At 27.7% G+C, this 20,180-nt stretch overlaps 6 protein-coding genes across 8 annotated transcripts; 4 read left to right on the plus strand and 2 right to left on the minus strand.

The window, feature by feature from the left end:
* Positions 1 to 1,256: 1,256 nt before the first annotated feature.
* Positions 1,257 to 2,565, plus strand: Bma-sup-1 (uncharacterized protein; the record flags this gene model as incomplete). The annotated part of the gene is made up of 3 exons (XM_001896128.1): positions 1,257 to 1,352; positions 2,103 to 2,219; positions 2,473 to 2,565. The coding sequence occupies 3 exons, from the start codon at positions 1,257 to 1,259 to the stop codon at positions 2,563 to 2,565; spliced, it is 306 nt and encodes a 101-aa protein (XP_001896163.1).
* A 4,121-nt stretch (positions 2,566 to 6,686) lies between these two features.
* Bm9686 (Uncharacterized protein) lies at positions 6,687 to 8,223 on the plus strand (the record flags this gene model as incomplete). Its single annotated transcript, XM_001896129.1, has 5 exons — positions 6,687 to 6,969; positions 7,159 to 7,260; positions 7,435 to 7,566; positions 7,870 to 7,976; positions 8,149 to 8,223. 5 exons carry the CDS (start codon positions 6,687 to 6,689, stop codon positions 8,221 to 8,223), a joined length of 699 nt encoding a protein of 232 aa, XP_001896164.1.
* A 228-nt stretch (positions 8,224 to 8,451) lies between these two features.
* Positions 8,452 to 10,705, minus strand: Bm1819 (protein phosphatase methylesterase 1, putative; the record flags this gene model as incomplete). Of its 2 annotated transcripts, none has more annotated exons than XM_043077862.1 (7): positions 8,452 to 8,595; positions 8,759 to 8,902; positions 9,030 to 9,112; positions 9,343 to 9,503; positions 9,625 to 9,803; positions 10,150 to 10,354; positions 10,626 to 10,705. In XM_043077862.1, the coding sequence occupies 7 exons, from the start codon at positions 10,703 to 10,705 to the stop codon at positions 8,452 to 8,454; spliced, it is 996 nt and encodes a 331-aa protein (XP_042933796.1). The 2 variants fall into 2 exon arrangements, with proteins under 2 accessions (XP_042933796.1, XP_001896165.1); XM_001896130.1 differs by having other exon boundaries at positions 9,030 to 9,121.
* Positions 10,706 to 11,827: 1,122 nt separating this feature from the next.
* On the plus strand, positions 11,828 to 12,847 carry Bm9687 (Uncharacterized protein; the record flags this gene model as incomplete). 2 transcript variants are annotated; one of them, XM_043077863.1, is made up of 3 exons in its annotated part: positions 11,828 to 11,846; positions 12,187 to 12,336; positions 12,705 to 12,847. In XM_043077863.1, 3 exons carry the CDS (start codon positions 11,828 to 11,830, stop codon positions 12,845 to 12,847), a joined length of 312 nt encoding a protein of 103 aa, XP_042933797.1. The 2 variants fall into 2 exon arrangements, with proteins under 2 accessions (XP_042933797.1, XP_001896166.2); XM_001896131.2 differs by lacking the exon at positions 11,828 to 11,846 and adding an exon at positions 11,903 to 12,005.
* A 567-nt stretch (positions 12,848 to 13,414) lies between these two features.
* On the minus strand, positions 13,415 to 16,201 carry Bma-set-17 (SET domain containing protein; the record flags this gene model as incomplete). Its single annotated transcript, XM_001896133.2, has 8 exons — positions 13,415 to 13,512; positions 13,690 to 13,782; positions 14,040 to 14,180; positions 14,247 to 14,388; positions 14,613 to 14,686; positions 14,756 to 14,821; positions 15,112 to 15,208; positions 16,154 to 16,201. 8 exons carry the CDS (start codon positions 16,199 to 16,201, stop codon positions 13,415 to 13,417), a joined length of 759 nt encoding a protein of 252 aa, XP_001896168.1.
* Positions 16,202 to 16,740: 539 nt separating this feature from the next.
* Positions 16,741 to 17,650, plus strand: Bm4125 (UcrQ family protein; the record flags this gene model as incomplete). Its single annotated transcript, XM_001896134.2, has 3 exons — positions 16,741 to 16,791; positions 17,006 to 17,086; positions 17,495 to 17,650. The coding sequence occupies 3 exons, from the start codon at positions 16,741 to 16,743 to the stop codon at positions 17,648 to 17,650; spliced, it is 288 nt and encodes a 95-aa protein (XP_001896169.1).
* Between the last annotated feature and the right edge of the window lie 2,530 nt (positions 17,651 to 20,180).

Here is a 20,180-nt window from a genome sequence, read left to right on the forward strand (position 1 = left end):
TAAGTATTAATCTATATCAACAGTATCACTGATAATTTCATAGCATTTTTAAAAAAAGGAATAAATTAATGGAAAATTTAAAAGATTTAAATCAATCGAATTAAATAAGTGAGAAGGAGCAGCCCAACTGTACTTTACTAATACCAAATCCTTATATAGTGGACACTGGTTTGCAACAACAAAGCATGATTACAGTGATTAGAGAGTTATCAGATGATCTTTACTTTTTATATTTGTCAAAGATGGAATTTAACATTATATCAGTTACTGATAAGAATGACTGTTAGATTAGAAAACGTTTACTTTACAATAATTTGACATTGTAAGCTAATTTGAGTTATTTTTAACATACTAAACAATGCACATATGCTTTTGTTAATAGTTGAAAAAGCTCAGCCACAATGGGAAAATGTATGTTGGATAAATGATTGCTTATTTAAATGAAATTTAAAACGATGATTGCTTATTTAAATGAAATTTAAAACGATGATTGCTTATTGCTAAATGCAAATTTTATATTTGTTTAAAGAATGTTCAATTGAGACAATCTTTAATACAGTTTTACCTTCACACAATATTATAATTGAATTTTCTTCCATATCGTTATAATAGAATAAACGTTGGAGTAAACAGATTATTAAATAGCAAATAGATGCTGGCAATTTCCTCAGTTCGAAAAAAAAAGGAAACTCAAATAATACGAGAAGGAAGCATTTACAACTTTTATCATTTTCGTTATTATTGTTATTATTGTCATCATAATCATTATTATTATTATTATTGTCATTACTATTATTATCATTATTATTATTATTATCGTTATTACTATTATTATTATTACAATTACAATTACAATTACAAATAATACTATTATAATAATATATAATAATAATAACATATCGTATAATAAATAATATAATTATTAATATTATAAATATTTTTGTTATCGTATAGTAGTAATGATACTATTACTAATATATACATTTTAATTTAACCCAATTTTAAGCGTTAATTATTAATTATGCGTGAATCTACGTCATCTACAATATCTGTTAAGGAAGAAAACAAAGATTTGCTTTCTGTAACTAAATAACGGACTATCAACATATATACTATTATTAAATAACAAAATAACAATAATAAAACGATAACACGTGTAATGCTGGAATAGCCAACGTCTACGTGTGAGGGTAACGTTTACGTTTATTTGTACATTAATAAACGTAGTAAATTTAGAAGAAATCAACGTCAGTAAAATGCTCTCTACTGGTTTACTTTTGTCCATCGTTGCTACGGTTGTACTATGCGATGGTGACGCAGAAAGTGTGGTACGTGAAATGACAAGCACTAAGGTTAATGTTTTAAAATGTCATTGCTAAAAATAACTTTCTTATCATAGCTAATTAATTAATTAATTTGTACATTTGTACAAACGCTAATTAATTATTTAATTAATTAGCTTTTTCATTTAAACCAATTTAACTATTAATTAATTATTAATTTCTTTCACTGCATAATATTTATTATATATTATGTATTTATTATGTATCTTTTCCTTTGTAGAAAAATAATTTTTTTTTTAAAATAACAGTACCATTTATGAAGGTATAAATTAACCTTAAAAAGTTGTAATTTAATTTCATTTTCATTCACTCTCGATTATGAGTAATGCGTTATTCATTAATCTTAACTACTTTTCACTTTCGTGGCAATCTAAACAACCCAGAAAATGGTGTAGATTAAATGATAGAAAATTAATCTTATAGTCATTTTAAAATGTGATTAAAATTTTCTCTATCAATTCTAATTCTTCCATAAAATTTCTTTTTAAAAAAAGAAGAAAAAAGCGAAAGTCTAAAAAAAAAAAAATTCCGATTTTACAATTTCAAATAATAGCAGAATTTTTATAAGCAGTAACAAATTTGGATCAAATTAAAAAAAAAAAGAAAAGTTAAATTACAATGAAAATTAAAACATTGTATAAATTTGGCAAAAAAAAAATTTTTTTTTTTCCCAAAATTAATTTGAAATAAATTATTTCATTTTGATATTCCTATAAATATATTCCATATAGAATTTCCATTTTATCTTCTAATTTATAGGATGGTGCAACATGGTGTCCAGTACCGGTCATTGGTACACAATGTCCATCATCAAGCATTTTTCATTATTACAAATGTTGCGGTACTGCTAACAAAGAATGCTGTTTCAATCTACAGGTTAATTTCTCACTCAATTTCTTTAGTAAACTTTTTTTTTTTTAAATTTACTTTTAACTTTTTTTTTTCTGTTTGATCTTTTTTTTTTTTTTTTGCTAAGAAAAAATTAGATAAGTAGTGATCATGATTAGATAAGATAAAAGTAAAGAAATAGATAAATTTAAATGTTTTTCTTCCCTTTTTTTTTTTTTCTTAAGTTATTTAAAATTTTGAAAATAAAATAAATTAAAAGGAAATTAATAGATAATTTTAGACATGGGTTATTGTCGTTTTGGCAGTAATTGCAGTAATGATGCTTGCATCATTCGTACTTTCAGTTCTACGTTGCTTATTCTGCCGTCGTTAATTAATTTTGTCAATTTTTTTTTTTTTGATGAAATATGAATCATTCATTTATATTGAGCTATGAATTTCACCTAAATTTGTTGTATACTTTTTTTTTTTTTTCAACACATTTTTATTTTTTGAATTTTAAAATAATTTGTCATTTTGAATTTTAAAAATAATTTGTGAAATGAAATCTTATATTATATTCATTGGAGTATATAATGCTTTTTTTCCAAATATCAATTTGAATAACAAGCAAACTTAACTATCACATTTCAACAAATTGTTTCATTTTTTTTTTTGGAAATGAAAAATGATTCAAAAATTTTTTTTTTTTTTTTAAAAAAAAAAGTGTCAATTAATTTTAGTTAAATTATCGGATGACTCAAAAATTATTTGATCTTTTACTAAAAATTTTTTTTAACAGTTTACACTGATTAATTGCTTCTTTTTTTGAGAAGGGAGATAGCAATTTACACAGTTATTGAAATTTGTTTTATTTTTAAGAACAAAATTGAAAAGATGCTAAAATGTATTGTAAAAGTTAGCATTACAAATTATGTTTTGTTGAAGTTTGTTCATTAATTAACACCTCTTATTGTAATATGTTTCCTTTGCAAAGATAATTAATTAATTAATTAATTAATATCATTTTACTACTTTTTCCCATAAATTTTATTTTTATTGGCATACAAAGAAGGAAGAGAAAGTCTTGAAATAATTTATTTTTCTTGAATTATTTCAACTAATTATTAATCTAACAAGAAGTAAATTTTTCTTTTTTTGATTGATTCCAGAGTAATAGAATTTATTGAAACTAAAAAAGGAGTATAATTCATTTTAATTATTAATTATAACATTTAATACTAACATTATACTATTCGCTTTCATTCATTTCACTGCATTTTTAGCACTGGGCAACGTATTTTGCAAAATTTCTTTTAAACAAATCATTTTTTATTTAATTAAAATTATGAGCTTTGCTTCATTTCTTTTAAAATTTTTAATTCTCTTTTGCAATTTTTCAAACATATAATCCTTAAATCCCATTTTTTTTTTATTAGCATAAGTTTCATTTATTTTTTTTCTTCTTCCGATCAATAAATGTTATTATTGTTTTGCATAGCAAACTAATTTCTTTTTCTTTTTTTTTTTGTATTCTCGCAAAATTTATCAAGCATTTAATAAATCTTTTTTTTTATTGTTTATAATTGTATTTGTACATACGATTAGTATTAAATAATATCACCGATAAAATCAATTAGGAAGAGAAAAATATATTTCTGTAAATTATTTCAATAATTTGGTGTATTTGAAAATTTATTGAAATAGTTTTGAAAGAATGTACTAAACACTTTATAAATAGTTAAAAAAAAAAATGATGTCGAGATTTCTTTCTGATCATAAAAAAAGACTGAAAGAATTAGTTCAGCTTGTTTGGTTCTTTTCTTCTTTTCGATTTCTCAAACTTGGATAATAATTAAACTTTTATTCTCACATAATGTTAATATAACAATGAATTCAGCAATATAATTTCAATATTTAATACAAATTTAGTAATAATGTTAAGAATAAAAAAAAAAGATAAGAAAAAAGTGCAAATTACAATTCAATATTCCAATCGATAGAGAGTGCTCAAATAGATTTGCACAAATAAATTTTGTGTCACAAGTTGAGACCAAAAGACAGGGACAAAAAAAAATGTGTAAATTGTTTATTTGGGGTAAAATTGAAGGTAATTCAATCAGATGAAGCAAAAAAAAGAGGGATATCATATAAAAATAAAAACTGGTTTTGGGAAAGATAGAAAGTATAAGTGCAGAAGAAAAAAAAAAAAAAAACAAAAAACAAAAAAAATGAAATAAATAGTGGAAGTAAGTCGATAAATATTCTTTAGAAAGAAAGGAGAGTACTGATGAATGAACATTTGAAAATAATTGAAGGGATCATCTCCAGGGTAAGTGCATTTGAAAAGAAGCATCAGAGTTTTGTTAAAGATGAATGAAAAGATTGTTTCGATCGATTTATACAAATTTTATTTGAATGAGTGCTATTTGATAAATAAACAGAAGAATGTTTTTTTATCAGTTATCATAGAATGCATTATATTTAGTTTTTAGCTTTTTTTTTTTTTTCTAATTGAAGGAACAGATAAGATACATCATTAGATGTGAGAAAGAATCAACAAAATGATAGCTGTTAAAAGATAGATTCATAGATTCAAAAAGAAAATAAAGGAAAATTAAACTAGTCGAGAAGATACATCCAGAAATGAAGATAGTAGAATTCAATAGATATTTAAAATTTTTTTTGGGATTTTTGGGATATTTTATAAGTCAATTTTAAAAAATGATTGATAAAAGAGAAGGCATAACAGAGCTACAACGAAATTAAGTACATCTAATCGACATTGCCTAGGAGAAAATTTGAAGGAACGATGTTTATTTATTTTATTTACAATTGTTCTTTCATAATAAACAAAGATGAATAATGAAATGAGTGGTAAGAAAAACAGAAATACGATCGTATTGTTAAATGGAAGTATTGAAAAATTTTCCTTCAATTAAATGTATTATTTGAAAGAACAATTGAAACAAAACAACTGTAGAGAAAGAAACATAGTTGAAAAGCTAATAAATTATCTCTCAATTAACTTGATAAACGAGAAATCTAATAAGTCTAAATGAATGATAGAAGATATAATTATTATATTTTTAAAAGAATATATTAAAGTAACAGAAATTATAAAAGTTACGAAGGATCTTGTTGAGATTTAAGGAATGAATGCAACTTATTTAGCGTAACAATGATCAACAAATTAGTTAATAAAAATATATATACAATGGAATAAGATGAAATAAGAATTGTTACCAAGAAAAGAAAAGTTAAAAAAGTAAACAAAAGTTACTCTATTAGAGTGATAACATATGGAAAAAAAAAAAACGTTGTTGGGAAGTGCAAAGAATTCTCGAGTATTTAGCATAGAATTGATTATTGATAATGAGCAAACTGATCAATAAAGGAGAGATAAAGAACACCAAAAATAGAGAAGGTTTTTTTTAATTTAGTTTAGTTTAGTTCAGTGAAAATTTTGAATTTAGTTGAAAACAAAAGAAACGATTTGGATTGATAGATATAGAAATATGAATGAATTAGGTAGCAATCAGTGCTTTACAAAAAATTAAAATTCTAAATAAAAAAACTAATACAACGAAAAGTCATAACTATTCAATGAACAAATAGAAGAAAGTTGGAAAGTTGAAGTTAAACTAACATCCGAGATGATTAAAATTAAAGAATAAAGAATCAAAATGAGAAAAATGAGGAAACAAAAATAAATTTGAGAGAATTTTATGTGAACATCGATGTTAACAAGGGAATCAATAAGTCAGCAGAAAAAAATTACAATTCATTACAAAATTTCTAGGTATTAAATAGAATAGAAAGACGAATTTATTGCAATGGAGATGGAATATTACTAAAGAAAATTTGTAATTAAAATGACAGCATTATAATTTTTAGTTTCAGTTTTTAATTCGATAGAATTATTATGTTCTACAACAATCAAGGTTATTCCCGGAAAAGAAAAGAATTTAATAGCAAATTTGCTGGAGTTGTTGATAGCAGCAATAGGAATAAGAATAATAGAATTTTTTTTTTTTTAAAATGAGATAGTAACTGCACAATATACTTAATAAAAAAGTGTCCAGTATAGTCGAGAATATACTATGAATGAAATGACTAAAAACAAATTCAAAATTTCATATTTCATAAAAATGAATTTTCACTGATTTATGTATTATTGCAAGTTTAGTGCTTTTTATAACCGGTCAATTTTTGATCATTTCTAAAATTTATCATTAATGAATTTTAACAAGCAATGAATTTAAACAGCTGTTACGATGAAAAAAAGAAATCCGCTATTAGAAAATATAAAAAGAAAAAGGAGAAAGTTAAAAATTTAAAATCTATTACAAAAAAAAGAGGAAAAATTCTGGAAAGACCAAAAAAAAAAAAAAAAAAAAAAAAATGCAACAAATTATCTATTTTAGCTTCTTCAATGTAACTGAACCAACTAATTCTTACAGCATTTTATCATATTAAAATAAATCTGAAATGAAAAGAACGACAAACAAAGTTATGGGAATTAGACATGACATGTCCTGTTCAATACCTCCATCAACTGCGGATCAGTTGTTATTACTACCTGCAGATAGCGCTTGTTTTACACCAAATACCTCCTCAATCAGTTCAGCATTATCATTCGATAATCATTATTATGATGACATTGATAAGAATGATAATGATAATGACAATGATAATGGCCATCTCTTCATATCTACTACTCGTGGATTAGATGCAGTAGAACGAAAAGAAAATATGGGTAACAATCTGGCTCTAAATAATGCATTTACCGAAGTAGGTATGACTGGATTTCATTTCAAATAACTGAACAAATTGATGAATCATTATTACAAAATACATATCACAACATATCAATCGAAATGTGTAACGTGATCTATTCGTAAAGTTCATCTATTTCCTTGATTTTTCTACGTGTATAAATGATTTCATACATTCAATTCAAAGTCTTATCTTCCAGTAATTTTAGAAACAATCAAAAGTGATGGTACTGAATTAAATAATAACAACTGGTTGAGTGATTCTAAATCAGCTTATAGTTTATTCGAAACTGAATATGATATTAAAACAGGTGAGAGCGCTATCATGTTTACAATGATGATATTGTGAAAATGTTTTCTGAGCATATTATCAATCATAAGTAATCAGTGCATGCTGATATACGAACATTGATAAGTTTTTATCTATATGAAATACAATAGCATTGATATGCTATTTTTAATTTGGATATGAAATGAAATTTCAGGAAATCGATATAAATTTCCCGACTGGACCTGGTCCAATCATTCCAAAAATGATTCATTCCCTAACGCAAACAAAGACAAAACTCATGCCTCATCATCATTCTATCATTTGCTCGATATGAATGTTGGACCTGGTAATAAGCACAATTTTAGTTTAAGTACTAGATATTACTTTAACTTTATGAGGCTAACAATTTAGAAGACACAGGTAGACAAAAATCTATGTGCACCAAATATTTACTGAAAGCGTAGTTTTATCTATATTAATTAAATATGCCAAAGAAAATTAGTTCATATATACAAAACGTCATGTAAAATCATATGAAATCATTGAAAAGAACGAAATGCATTAATTTTGAAATCCATTTTTTCCAGCATATAACCTACTTGCCTGCACTATTTGATCTTTTCAGTGATTATTACTTGACTTATTTCAGTAGGTAATGTGGCACAGAAATTGCATATCCCATCACAATATCAATTAAAAGAATTGCAAAACTTTGCACCGTATGTTAACGTCACATATGCTGAACGAACACCTACGGTTTGTCAGTTTCTCATTTCGTTCTAAGTCCTGGCACCAACAATCAAAGAAATACCTATATTTGCTCAAAAATCGGGCAACTTTCTCACCAACATTTATCATAATCAAAGAAATCAAAATACCCATTTTCAAACTGAAGGGAATTTTGGTTGTAAAAAATATGCAAATTTAGGTGCCATATCTTCCGCACACTTTAACCAGATCGGAATATATATTTGGCGAAAATAGCAGCAGTGTAGAACAATAAAATTTATGATACATTTCTTTCAGTTTGACATAAAACTGTCATCATAAGGCAGCAAGGAAATGCAATAAACATACACTAAGATGAAGTTATGCATACTTGAAAATTTGTTGGAATATACAGCAAAAAATGATAATACCTGAAAATGCTAAGAAGTAACTGAACAGGAAAGTAAAACTTCGACATAATAATTCCCTGTCATCAACCATGGATTTACATCAATAAATAGAGTCAAAAATCCGCTGGACGACAAAATCGATTTCGGAACGCAAAGCCTGCTAGCGTATCGGCAAGATCTTCTGGAGAATCCTCTTGCACGGCATGACCTGCTTTCGGCAGTATCGTTTCTTGAAATTTGCCCTGCATCTGTCCTACCTACAAAGCTGACGAAACTGATACCTCATTCATATTTTTTAGATGAGATTACGAGGAAAAATTTTTTGTACACAACTGACGTTCATTTTTTAATTTCTGAACTTAATGAAAACTATAAAGCAGACATGAAATAAAAAGACAGAAAAAAAAAAATTAAATATACAATTAAATCGGTGTCCAGCCTATCAATGCCAGCAAGAACTAGAAGCTTCGGTACACGACAGCCGAGAAATAGTTTGGAAAGGCCCTTGAACCATCCAATCCAATGCGGCTCCGTTTTAGACAAATCAATTCTCCATGTATACAACTAAAATAACTTTACACTAATATTAACATCACAACACATGAAAAGCCTTTGAAAGATTTATTTTTTAGAGCATATAAAAGTAACATAAATGTAATATATTAGTAAAATAACAAAACAATAAGCTCACATCGCCAGTCTTTTTAATTTGAGCAGGCATAGATACACGAGCAGCTCGAGAATTTTTCGCCGTTCCCGATTTACAGCACCATTCTACTGCGGCTTAAATATGTTGAATTAATTTAGACTCCCCAAACATATCAAACTATAAAAATGACATTCGTCTGAAAATTCAAACAGTTTAATTTCGCTATTTCAACATTTAACTGAGGATACTGGAAAAATGGTTACAAACCACTCCTTTTCTCATTCACTAATTTGTTTTATATTAATAAATTTTCCTTATTTCTAACAGAATGAATAACCAAACTACACAGGCATACCACCGACGCTTCCAAATTTTTGCGGTCGACTTTTTAAAAAATGTTTCATCGTGGTCAGTGCTTCCATAGCTGTACCTTCTACAACATCAATGACAGCAATACCGATCACAGTCTTTAAACGACCACTAGCTGCTACATGTACTGCAAGGGCACCACCCATACTGAAAAAAAAAAAAAAAAAAAATCACATCTTTTCAGAAATGAAGACGACAATTAATATAAAATCGCGAATTGATGAATAATAAAGATTGACTTTCTGAAATATAATGTCAACAAAATAACCTATGTCCTATTATAAATGTCGGAGTTGCTTCGCCTGCACATATATTTTTATGTATTTCCACAATATCTTCTGTTTGACGTTCGGTAGATAAATCCTGCTCGTCCGTTGTAATTGTATCACCGTGACCTCGCAAGTCTGGTGCTACTATTCGGCACTGTAGTTGTGATGAAAGCTTCTCCTAAAATTATAACTACCAATAATGGAATGAAGTTATAATCTAAAGAAACACATGTAATAGATAAAGCTACCAGAATAATGTATGATTTATATAGAATCTGCTGCTAGTTGCTATATCTCCTATCATGACAACAATTATTTCATTTACTTAACGTCTAACTTAGATCGCATCGCATATCACCACACTTATAACAGTAATTTCTATCGAAAAAAAAAAAAAAAAAACCGTTAAAAAAAAGACTGTTAAAAAAAAAAATGTTTTGGAAACCTCACAAGAAATTTCAACAGGATTAAATGATACCGTTTGAAAGCGAATTGTATTAATGCCCAAAATTGAGAGAACTTACTGTTACGGCTGCCCATGTTAGACCAGAATAACCTCCGCCGTGAAGCATGTAAAAGATGGGTCCAACGTCTCCTTTTGTATAAACGCAAAAAACACCGTCGCTAACGTTCAAACTAAGCTTCCTATCAAAAAATTCATTCCATTCGAGTGGTGTTACATCCATCATAGTACCACGACGAAGTCCTTTACTCGTTGATGGAACTGTCCTAAAACTTTCCAAATTCAACAAAAAATAAATTACAAAGAATTTCCACTGACTAATATCTGCTCTTAAACAATCAAATGTCGGATCTCTTTAAGTAAACGAAGTGGTTATAGCAAATTTACTTCTCCGCAATTATTATTTTCAAGTTCATGAAATCAGAGCGGTTTTTTCTTGTTATTTCATGTAGCAACTATTTTTGTACCAATCTAAAACTTTAATAGCTTCATGAATAAATATTCAAGACAAAAAATGAGACTTTAAAGATAACTTACCCTGCTGCAACGTTACTTCCATCTTCACTCACTGTTGGTAATCCTTTCCTTGCCAAAACATCTTTGCGCAGTGAACTCATTTCCCACGTGACACCTTTTCTGCGTTTTCTGCGTGTGTCAGATGTATAAAATAGTTAATGACTGCTATCAGCTGGACAAACAAAAGAGCCGAACAAAGGAGATGAATTATGTCGAATGTTGACAAAAATACACTGCAAACAAGTAATTACAGCAGAGTTATCTTTTATAAAAAATTTAAAATAAGTAATTGATGTAATATAAAACAGCTTCGTTAGTATAAAGAAATTAGCTAACCTTAAAGAATGACATAAACCAGACCAATAATATGAGAAAACCTACTTTAAAATTAGACTTCTACTGCAATTTTACATCTTATATTTATAGGGATTCCAAACGGGAAGTCCCATGTGGGACACGCTATTTTGACTTAGAAACAATATATTAATAATGTATTCAGGATAAAAAATAGGCATAATACCCATCTTTAGACAATAAACAAAGATGAAAAATATGCGACAGAAAAAAACTGCAGATATTGGTTAAAATTCACACAAAGGAAAATAAAAAAGAACGATAATCATTCGTAAAGCTCAGTAAAATTCATTAAAAAAATCAGTGAGATTTATCTAAATAATCCGATAAAACATATTCTTAACGTTCCTTTTTATGCTCTCTTTCATTTTCTCAAATCAAAATGCATTTCAAGATTATAAATAAAACACTACAGGTTTGTGTTTTAATTATGTACTAATATTCACTTCATCGCTATCTCCATATTACGTTTCAAATTAATTTTCAACTTAAACTGCATAAAACGTCCACATATCAACATGTGATAATATAATAGAATGTAGAAAAGCAAAATATTATCCCTCATTGTTTTGTCTCATATAAAAGCAACACTTAATAAATTAATATTAACTTATATTCTTGTGTAAAAACAATACTTAATAAATTAATATTAACTTATATTCTCATATAAAAACAATACTTAATAAAATTAATATTAACTTATATTCTCATATAAAAACAATACTTAATAAATTAATATTAACTTATATTCTCATATAAAAACAATACTTAATAAACCAACACCAACCTACATTAATCCCTTAACATCTCGGGAAAAAGTCTCGGGCAAACCATCTGCCAGCAATCGGTTTAGCATAAATTCAGGAAATATGGTTCGGCCATTGCAGTGTTGGTAATAAATGGCAGCGGGATTTAAATTTGAAATTTAAGTGGAATTACTGCAAATGAAGTTTCGGAAAGTTTTCCGGTTAGCAATAATTTTGGGTACAATGAATAAAGATAGAATTCAGGTAGCAATGATTTGGATGCTCGAAATTAGTTTTAATCGTATTAATTGGTTCTTATCGTTCTAATTGTAATTTTAACCGCATTTATGCATCATAATTCAGTCTAAGTTTTATCATAATTCAATTTAAGTTTATCCAGCGTTGATCATTTACAGTCGTGATATTTTGCCTTTATATAACATATTTTTTTTATTGCTTTGTAATCATTAGCATATTTCTAGGTTCAATGTCACAACGATATAATTATACTATCAAAGCTTTAGAAGGGCGACAATTTATTCAGCGTAATTTCGTAACACTTCCTGAAAAAGGTTCCAAATATAGCAATCGGGCAATTAGTTTAAATGAACGATTTTCAGTCATCGAAAGAGGTATTCATTCATTGGTAACATTATTTTGCTTACTTTATAATAATTATTTTAGTGATGAAACGGTGAACGGTCTCTAATATACAGTGATTGCAACTGGATGTTTTTAATTTTGGTAGTAAAGTTGACCGATGTTTATTGACTAATGAATATTAATTGTGATATTCTTTAGCTCTTTAATATTCTTTTGATGTGAAGAATTTTAAAGTTTCTTAGGGAAGGAAGGCTTCTGAACTACGTTCGTCCTTTTCTTTTATGCATGGTGTAGCTTCTTCAAAATCAGGTGAAGTTCAAGTTTAGCCATTACAGTTTGTGACTGGACATCTGTCAATAAGTGATACTACTACATTTTTAAATAAGATTGATTTTAGGATATATTCTTGTGCCAGATTTGAAAAATATAAAAAGGGATTTCCAAAAGAACGTACGTTTGATATCGCGTGTACCAGTAACACAGGATGAACAAAAGCAACAGAAAACCTCAAGTATTGCCACAAAAACAAAGAAGAAGTAATGAACAATCCCTCACAACGCTGCTTCCATGTAAATACTAGTTTTATAGGTTGTCTCTTTTTCTTCTTCTGAACCTTTCCATTCGAATATTTCGTTGATAACATATTTGCTATTGCTAGTTGTATTGATTGCTCAACATGATTCTTCCAGTTGGATATTTTGATATGGCTGTTTCGTTATGATTCCTTGTGATTTCAATATTTTATTGATAACATGCTAGTTATCTGATTGTTTGTTTTCCAAGTATGAAGATAAAAACAACACCGCACACAAAGTATAATCATAAGCAATTATACTGATTGCCTTTTTTCTTTATAATTTTTTCATTTTAAATATCTTATTGGTAGCGTATCTGTTACCGTTTTTACACTTTTATTACCCACAATTATGAAGATAAAAACAAAACCGAACAACAAAGTACTATCACAGTATATAGGATGGTGTAAAAATTAAATGAAAAAGGATTTGAACTGGAAAATTTTTGATGTGATACAAGCATGACATGATAAGCATCAACTCACTGGGCTAACAAAATACAAAATGATCATTTACTTATTAGTAATACTGATCAACCAAAGATGTAAGGATTCTTCTCCAGCGGAATTTTATGCCTTTGTGTTACACTAAGTACACCCAAACTTTCACCGTATTTGTTTCCATACCACACTGAAACTTTTGTCAAGTAAGAGTGTCATTCTTTTTTTTGTCAAGATCAATAACTGAGTCATTCTGCTCATTTTTAATTTTTATTTCATTTAAAATGTCAGTGTGTATCGAAGTTTACGTTTTCTTGTGGAAAGAAAATCCAACAAGAACATATTACTATGAAAATTAAAAATTTACCTAGAAGTTCGATCCCTTCACTAATCGGTCTGAAGACGCGATAATAAACTGAACCATTGTATTGGAAAGCAATCAGATTTTGTTCGTTCTCAACTAAAAATTTTATGTCATTTAGGATTTTATCAATTATTTTAAAAATAACTTAAGAACAACTACGAACAAAACAATATCCTCGATGTAGGAATAAATGAAGCTTCATAGGAAGGAAAATGAACAAGTCACAAGCTAACTTTCAGAAATGTCAAAATTGCGTGATTTTTTAAAAATAGCCTTGTCTCGCTATCTTATCAAAGAAATCAGAGTGACTAAGTAGCCGAAAAAAACCGAGGAATTAATCAATCATTGCTTACATCTAGAACTATTTATGTAACGCATCCAGTTGGAATATCTTGGATCACTGCCGTCAATATATTGTGATGGTTTCCCACTGATACGAATTTCCCACGAATAACCATTCTGATCGGCTTTCTTCGGATCAGATAACAATATTCCTAAACTACTCAGAAATGATAAAATTAAAATCAATCATTATTCATTTTACATAAAAATTAAACTACCTTGATATGGACCAAATACTAATCCTATTGGTATGTCCATTTTTGCAAAAACGCCCAATCCTGCTTTCGGAATTTTGGAAGTTTTAATTTCAAAAAAAGCAGGTAAAGTTTGTTCCGCTCTTGGCTTATTGTCCTCGCGTACCTGAAACAAGTAATAACAGCTGAAAGATAACAACACTAGCATAACTCTCGTTAGTTCTTTTAGGAAATCAAATTAGTCTGGAATTTCGAGAAATTTGAATCACAGAGCATGAATTCATAGATAATTACTAAATACATATTTACCTTGCCTTATATATGAAAATTGTATACATATTAATATATATGAAAATTATAAATGAGCAGTGAATAAATGATGCAACCCACTTCTCTATCACTAACAATAAACAGCGGATGCAGTCGACATGATGCTCGATAGTAAACTCCGCAAAGATCACAATCTGAAAAATGTTTTTTAGCAATTAGATAAACATATTTCCCTTCATAGACAAGAAAAACCATAAACAAACGTATATAATCGTCATCCTCTAATTCTGACTCTGCCAAAAGAATGCCAAAAGTTTTCAACTGCTTTTCTGAAAATACAAAACAGTAAGTAATAATCCATTTAAGAGAATAAGTTTTCTTAAAATTTTGGGCATATATCAAATAAATAAAGATATAAGTTCAATCACTCAATAATATTCGAAAATTTCAGCCAAGAAGTCTCAATATTTTACATAAATCAGAAAATTATGTACAATAGGCATGTCGTATCCATATCGATGTAGTCTTCTCTGTTATGAGTTTGAAAGAATTAGAAATATTAAGTATCTGGTTACCCTTGCCAATAAATGCCATAAAATCGATATTAATCAATTGCTACCTGATAATTTCTGCAGTAGACAGTACTTCGAATTGCTGCAGTCACCAATTTGCACCAATTTGACTGTCCGTTCTACAGCATCAACAACAAGACACATCTATAAAAATCATCATTTTTGATGAATGCACTTCAAAATACAGCAATTAGAATTTGATCCTACATGCCACCGACTATTGAATAGTCTCTATATACGTCCTGCATGAGCTTGCATGAAACAAATGAAAGCAGTGAAGTGCGAACGTAGCAACCGGTGAATAATCATACAGAAAACGAAATGAAACAATATAAAAAAACGATAAATATAGGGGGCAAGAAGCGATATTAGAAAATAAAAAATTAAATTAATGCAAGTAGAAATTAAAAAAAAAAAAAAAAAAAACAGGAAGCAATGAAAGACACTTGTTTTTGTCAACTTGAAGAAAAGCTATCCTTTCATCTTTTCTAGATTGATAGTATACTTAAAACCTTTTCCTTATGCTGTGAATACAGGAATTAACAAAACTAAGACAGCATAGCACCGTTGTACGCATCTTTTTAGATAGCTCTGTAAATACAAATCAAGAAAATGGCTTGGTATTATGTTTTAGTATTACTATGATTGTCTGTTTTTAACCTGAATATAGCAGAAGGTATGCGCATACATTTATTTCCTTTACTCTTATATTAGAATTTATCTGAAGTACTATGGAGAGATTTTATTTGCGTAATGACTATATAGCTAAATCCAGCAATTGATAATAGTTAAATCTAGAATCTAGAATCTCTCTCTTAAATCTAGAATTATCGAGAGTCAAGCGAAAATGAGTACTCAATGACCGGTAATAACCAATAATAGGTAAAGCTATAGTGTCAGTATCAAGAGTGATCCTATAGAGAAATTCGAGAGTGATAGAGGAATATTTTCATCGGATGGAAGTTCGCTTCGATGATATAAAACATGCAAAAAAGTGTTTTTTTTTTTTTCTTTTACAGGAATTCCAATATTAAATTTAGTTGAAATAACAATTAGAAGAGAACATGAGCAAAAGAAGGTTAAGTATACCTCTTCCTGAGTGGGACTACAACTTCCACGATCCAAGCACTCATTCATTGAACTAATTATATTTTCTGTAATTCTTGTAAATCAGTTACTGGAATTTTAGTACATACTTCACATAATCTGAAAACAAAAATATATCATCGTTCATGAAATAATAAGTGTAACAACTATTGAAAGAGAAATGAAGAACGATCAGTTATAATAAGCAAATGGTCGACGTTAACCTGGTAAAGTAAACGTAAAACTTTGTGATTTTTAATTCTGTCCAAAAATTTTAAATTTTAATTGAATTTAAAGGAGAGCAATATATTTACTGCATTTTGCAGAGTAATTTTTTTTTTTTTGGACAATTTTTCGAAAAATGGGAATATTAGTCCTATTTCAATTTAACCTAACACTTCTTGACCTTATTTGACCCCTTTAACCATTTGAATTGACCTATTAACCCTACTACAATAAATAATAGCAGAATTAAAAGAATTAGAAGAAAGAAAGAACATACGCAATTCCTTCCTTACTCTGTGAGCTCCGCCTCTTGTTGCGAAGTTTCATTTCATTTTCCGGAAGTAAACTGAAACGTAACTGAGACGATGAAGTTGTCACCGATTCGTTTGAGTTTAGAATTCGGTAAGCTTGGTAAGGTAAGTTATTTGTCTTAGTACCCATGTATACTGTTTTGCTATCATTTATAGAAAAAATACTCCGTGTATGGTTTTATTCCGTTAAAATTTACAACTTTATTTACTCTTACTCCATTCACTCGGTCCACCTATTCAGACTCATTTATTCATCCCATTTATTTATTTTCGTATTTATTTACTTGCGTACATTTATTTATCAAATAAATTACTACAGATTTATGGACAGTACAAATTTACATTAGCTCCGAATGAGCAAAAAGTATTCAAAGGATTTTGGAAAGATGCTGTCATAAAAGTAAGCTTTTCTGACTATATATTGATCAGACTAAAATGTCAGAATGGTTATCGAAACATCCATGTTCCATTATCAATCGATGTTAATTAATTAATTGTTAACAGTTGTGCTTAGCTGTCATCGAAATGTTTAATTTCTCTATTCCCATCATATCATTATTGACCATTAGTTTAGAAGTGAAGTGATATGAACAGTGATAAGCAAAATAAGGCAAAGAGTTATAATCTGATTATGAATAAACGAAGTAAATGATAAAATATTAGTCTTATGCCCTTTGCACATATTTTTAATATTTTCATGATCTTTCCATGTTGACTAACTAGGCTTCGAATGATAAATCATTGTTTTTATATATTATTTTGTTTGTTCTTCCCAGACATTTTACAATGACGATGAAATCATTTACAGGTATTAAAAAATACATGGATCGATCGATGGTATCTCTGGCTACCTCAAGGTATACTATTCTATTTTATGACAAAGCTATGTGTGGAAATGAACTACGAAGCTTACCGGAAGAAACCGGAAGACTTCATTAATGAAGGTACACCAAAGGATGCATAGTTCTCGTTTAGGGATATTTGTTGTCAAGCCTGCAATAATCATTCAATGTATTCGCATATTGTATCTCATAGTTTAAATCTTTACGATTCAGTGGCACACTACTGATAGTTTTTCTTTTTTAAAAATATATATGCAGTAATAAATAAGTTAGAAATTCAAATGCTTGGTCATGCAATGTGAAATTTGTCGAAATGATTCATTTGGGCTTTGTCTGAAAATAATCAATTAAACATACTAATCAAAACGTCTATATAATATGAAAAAGTAAAACCATATGAAATTTCCAATAATTTTATAATACAAATTTCTTTATAATAATTTTTTTTTTATAATGCTGCAATTATTGTGAAGGAAATTGTATGATTTATTAAGCTTTGTGTCCGTTCACGGATCGAAATGCAATTTACATTTGGTGACGTATGAGTAGAAGCTGTTATATTTATATTACGTAAACTCTTGAAATGTTTTAGTGGGACGAGTCAATGCAAATTTACAGTGATTGCTTATTAATTTACAATTTAATACCATTAATTTACAATTTAATACCATTCGTTGTAGTTGATTGCTTCTTTAGTATGAACTGATCCTCAATGAAGTTTCATTTTCAGAATTAGTGCTTAAATGAAATCAGTAACTTGAAAAGAGGGATCACAATATTTCTACTTTGTACATTTTAATTTCGTAGGATTGAATAGCATTTGTAAATATATGCTTCCTTCTTGGCGAGTAGAACTACGCGGGCAATAATATAGCCGGGTAAATAATAAATATTATATACTCTTCTCACCGATACGGATATATTCGGCATATATCAAGAAAGCTCGATCTGTTTATACTCATCTGGTAACGATGTAATAGAAGATTTATTAACAATGTGAAAGTTCAGCTTATTTCCTCACTAAATTATCAGCATCTGGAGATAATTCTCATGCTAAAACAAACTGTTTTGAAGATTTTGATTATGTTATAATATCACGAATTGAAGATTAAGTTTAAAAACTTTGTGAATCAAATTGGGATAACTGATACATTCACTTTCTTCTCAGTTTCGTAATGGACATGAACAAATAATGTGTGAAATTTTGGTAGTTCTAATTAAGCAATAATTTTTGTTTTTAAATTCCTATTCATGCAATTAATCAATCTTTAGTCTAATCGAAGGATCCATCCAAAGAAGTCTTCGTATTGTGTACACAACTGCTCTAACATTTTATCAAAATTTACACCACTTCACCAAATTTTTATCACTAAATGCACCATTTGTAAACATAAACACGAATGATACGCATCTCTCTTCTTCTCATATTGCTTACATTTATCACTCATACAGCAGCGAAAGAGAAAAATGAAATTTCATATATTTGTTACAAAGCAAACTTATAGATGTAGAATGTTCCAAAAAAAAGAAACAAGAAAATTAGTAAAATTAAAGTACAAGAATATAATTAAACAGATGACTAATTTAACATTAACAAAAATAACACAAAAGAGTCATAACCATCAGTTAACACTAATATTAGTAAAGACAAACAAGCAATTAATAAATGAAATAAGAATTATTTGATCAGAAGTTTGTTATTGATAGAATTATGATTGAAAGAATTACATTAAGACAATTGAGAGAAAATGAATTAATAAAAACAAAAGAAGTTTAACAAAATTTAGCTAACTAAAAATATGAATTAAAAATTCATCACTCATTTGAAAAAAAAAAAAAAAAAAGGAAATAATTGTGGAAGTTTTTCGATTTTTACATATCAAAATTTGTGTAAAATATGCGATGATGTTATTATTAATAGTTGAAATTTTGATATTTTCATACCAAATTTTTTTTCTGATATTTTTCTGTTGAAGTTTTTGAATAAATACTAATTTATGTATTGCAGATATGAAAGAATATACGAAATGATATTAATATGTAAATTTTCATAAATATTAAAAGGAAAAATATTAATATGTAAATTTTCTTTTCTTTTTTCAAGTAACGTAAACTTGATAAAGTTGATTAAATTTTGCAATGATGAAATTAATTATCGATTTCCTGTTTCTTTCTCTTCTAAATTATAACTTTTATTGATGGATGTTATTATGCTGCTATAAAAATTATATGAGATTAATTATTTAAAATAATTGTTTAATCTATAAAAATGAATTTTATATATTTAATCTATAATGTATAGAAAAAAATGAATTTTATATTTTATATATTTAATCTATAGAAATGAATTTTCATATGAATACTGATATTACTGTCGAAAGAGTTGCACTTTGACCTTTTAGTACTTTTCATACGACAATATGCAAAATTGTTCGTTCAATTCTCAATGTTACCATTTATTTATTTGCTTATTTTTGAAATAATATTAACTACAAATGAATTGGAAATGAACAATTAAAAGCTAAGTAAACAATTAACAAATGATTGAGCATAAAAAAATTCGCTATAATATTTATGAAATATATTGAAAAGAAAAGTATAACTTTTTTAGAATCAATAATGTATATTTTGTTCATATGTAATTTGTATCAT

The sequence above is a fragment of the Brugia malayi genome (assembly GCF_000002995.4).
Source record: "Brugia malayi strain FR3 genome assembly, contig: Bm_v4_Chr1_scaffold_001, whole genome shotgun sequence".
NCBI lineage: Eukaryota > Metazoa > Nematoda > Chromadorea > Rhabditida > Onchocercidae > Brugia > Brugia malayi.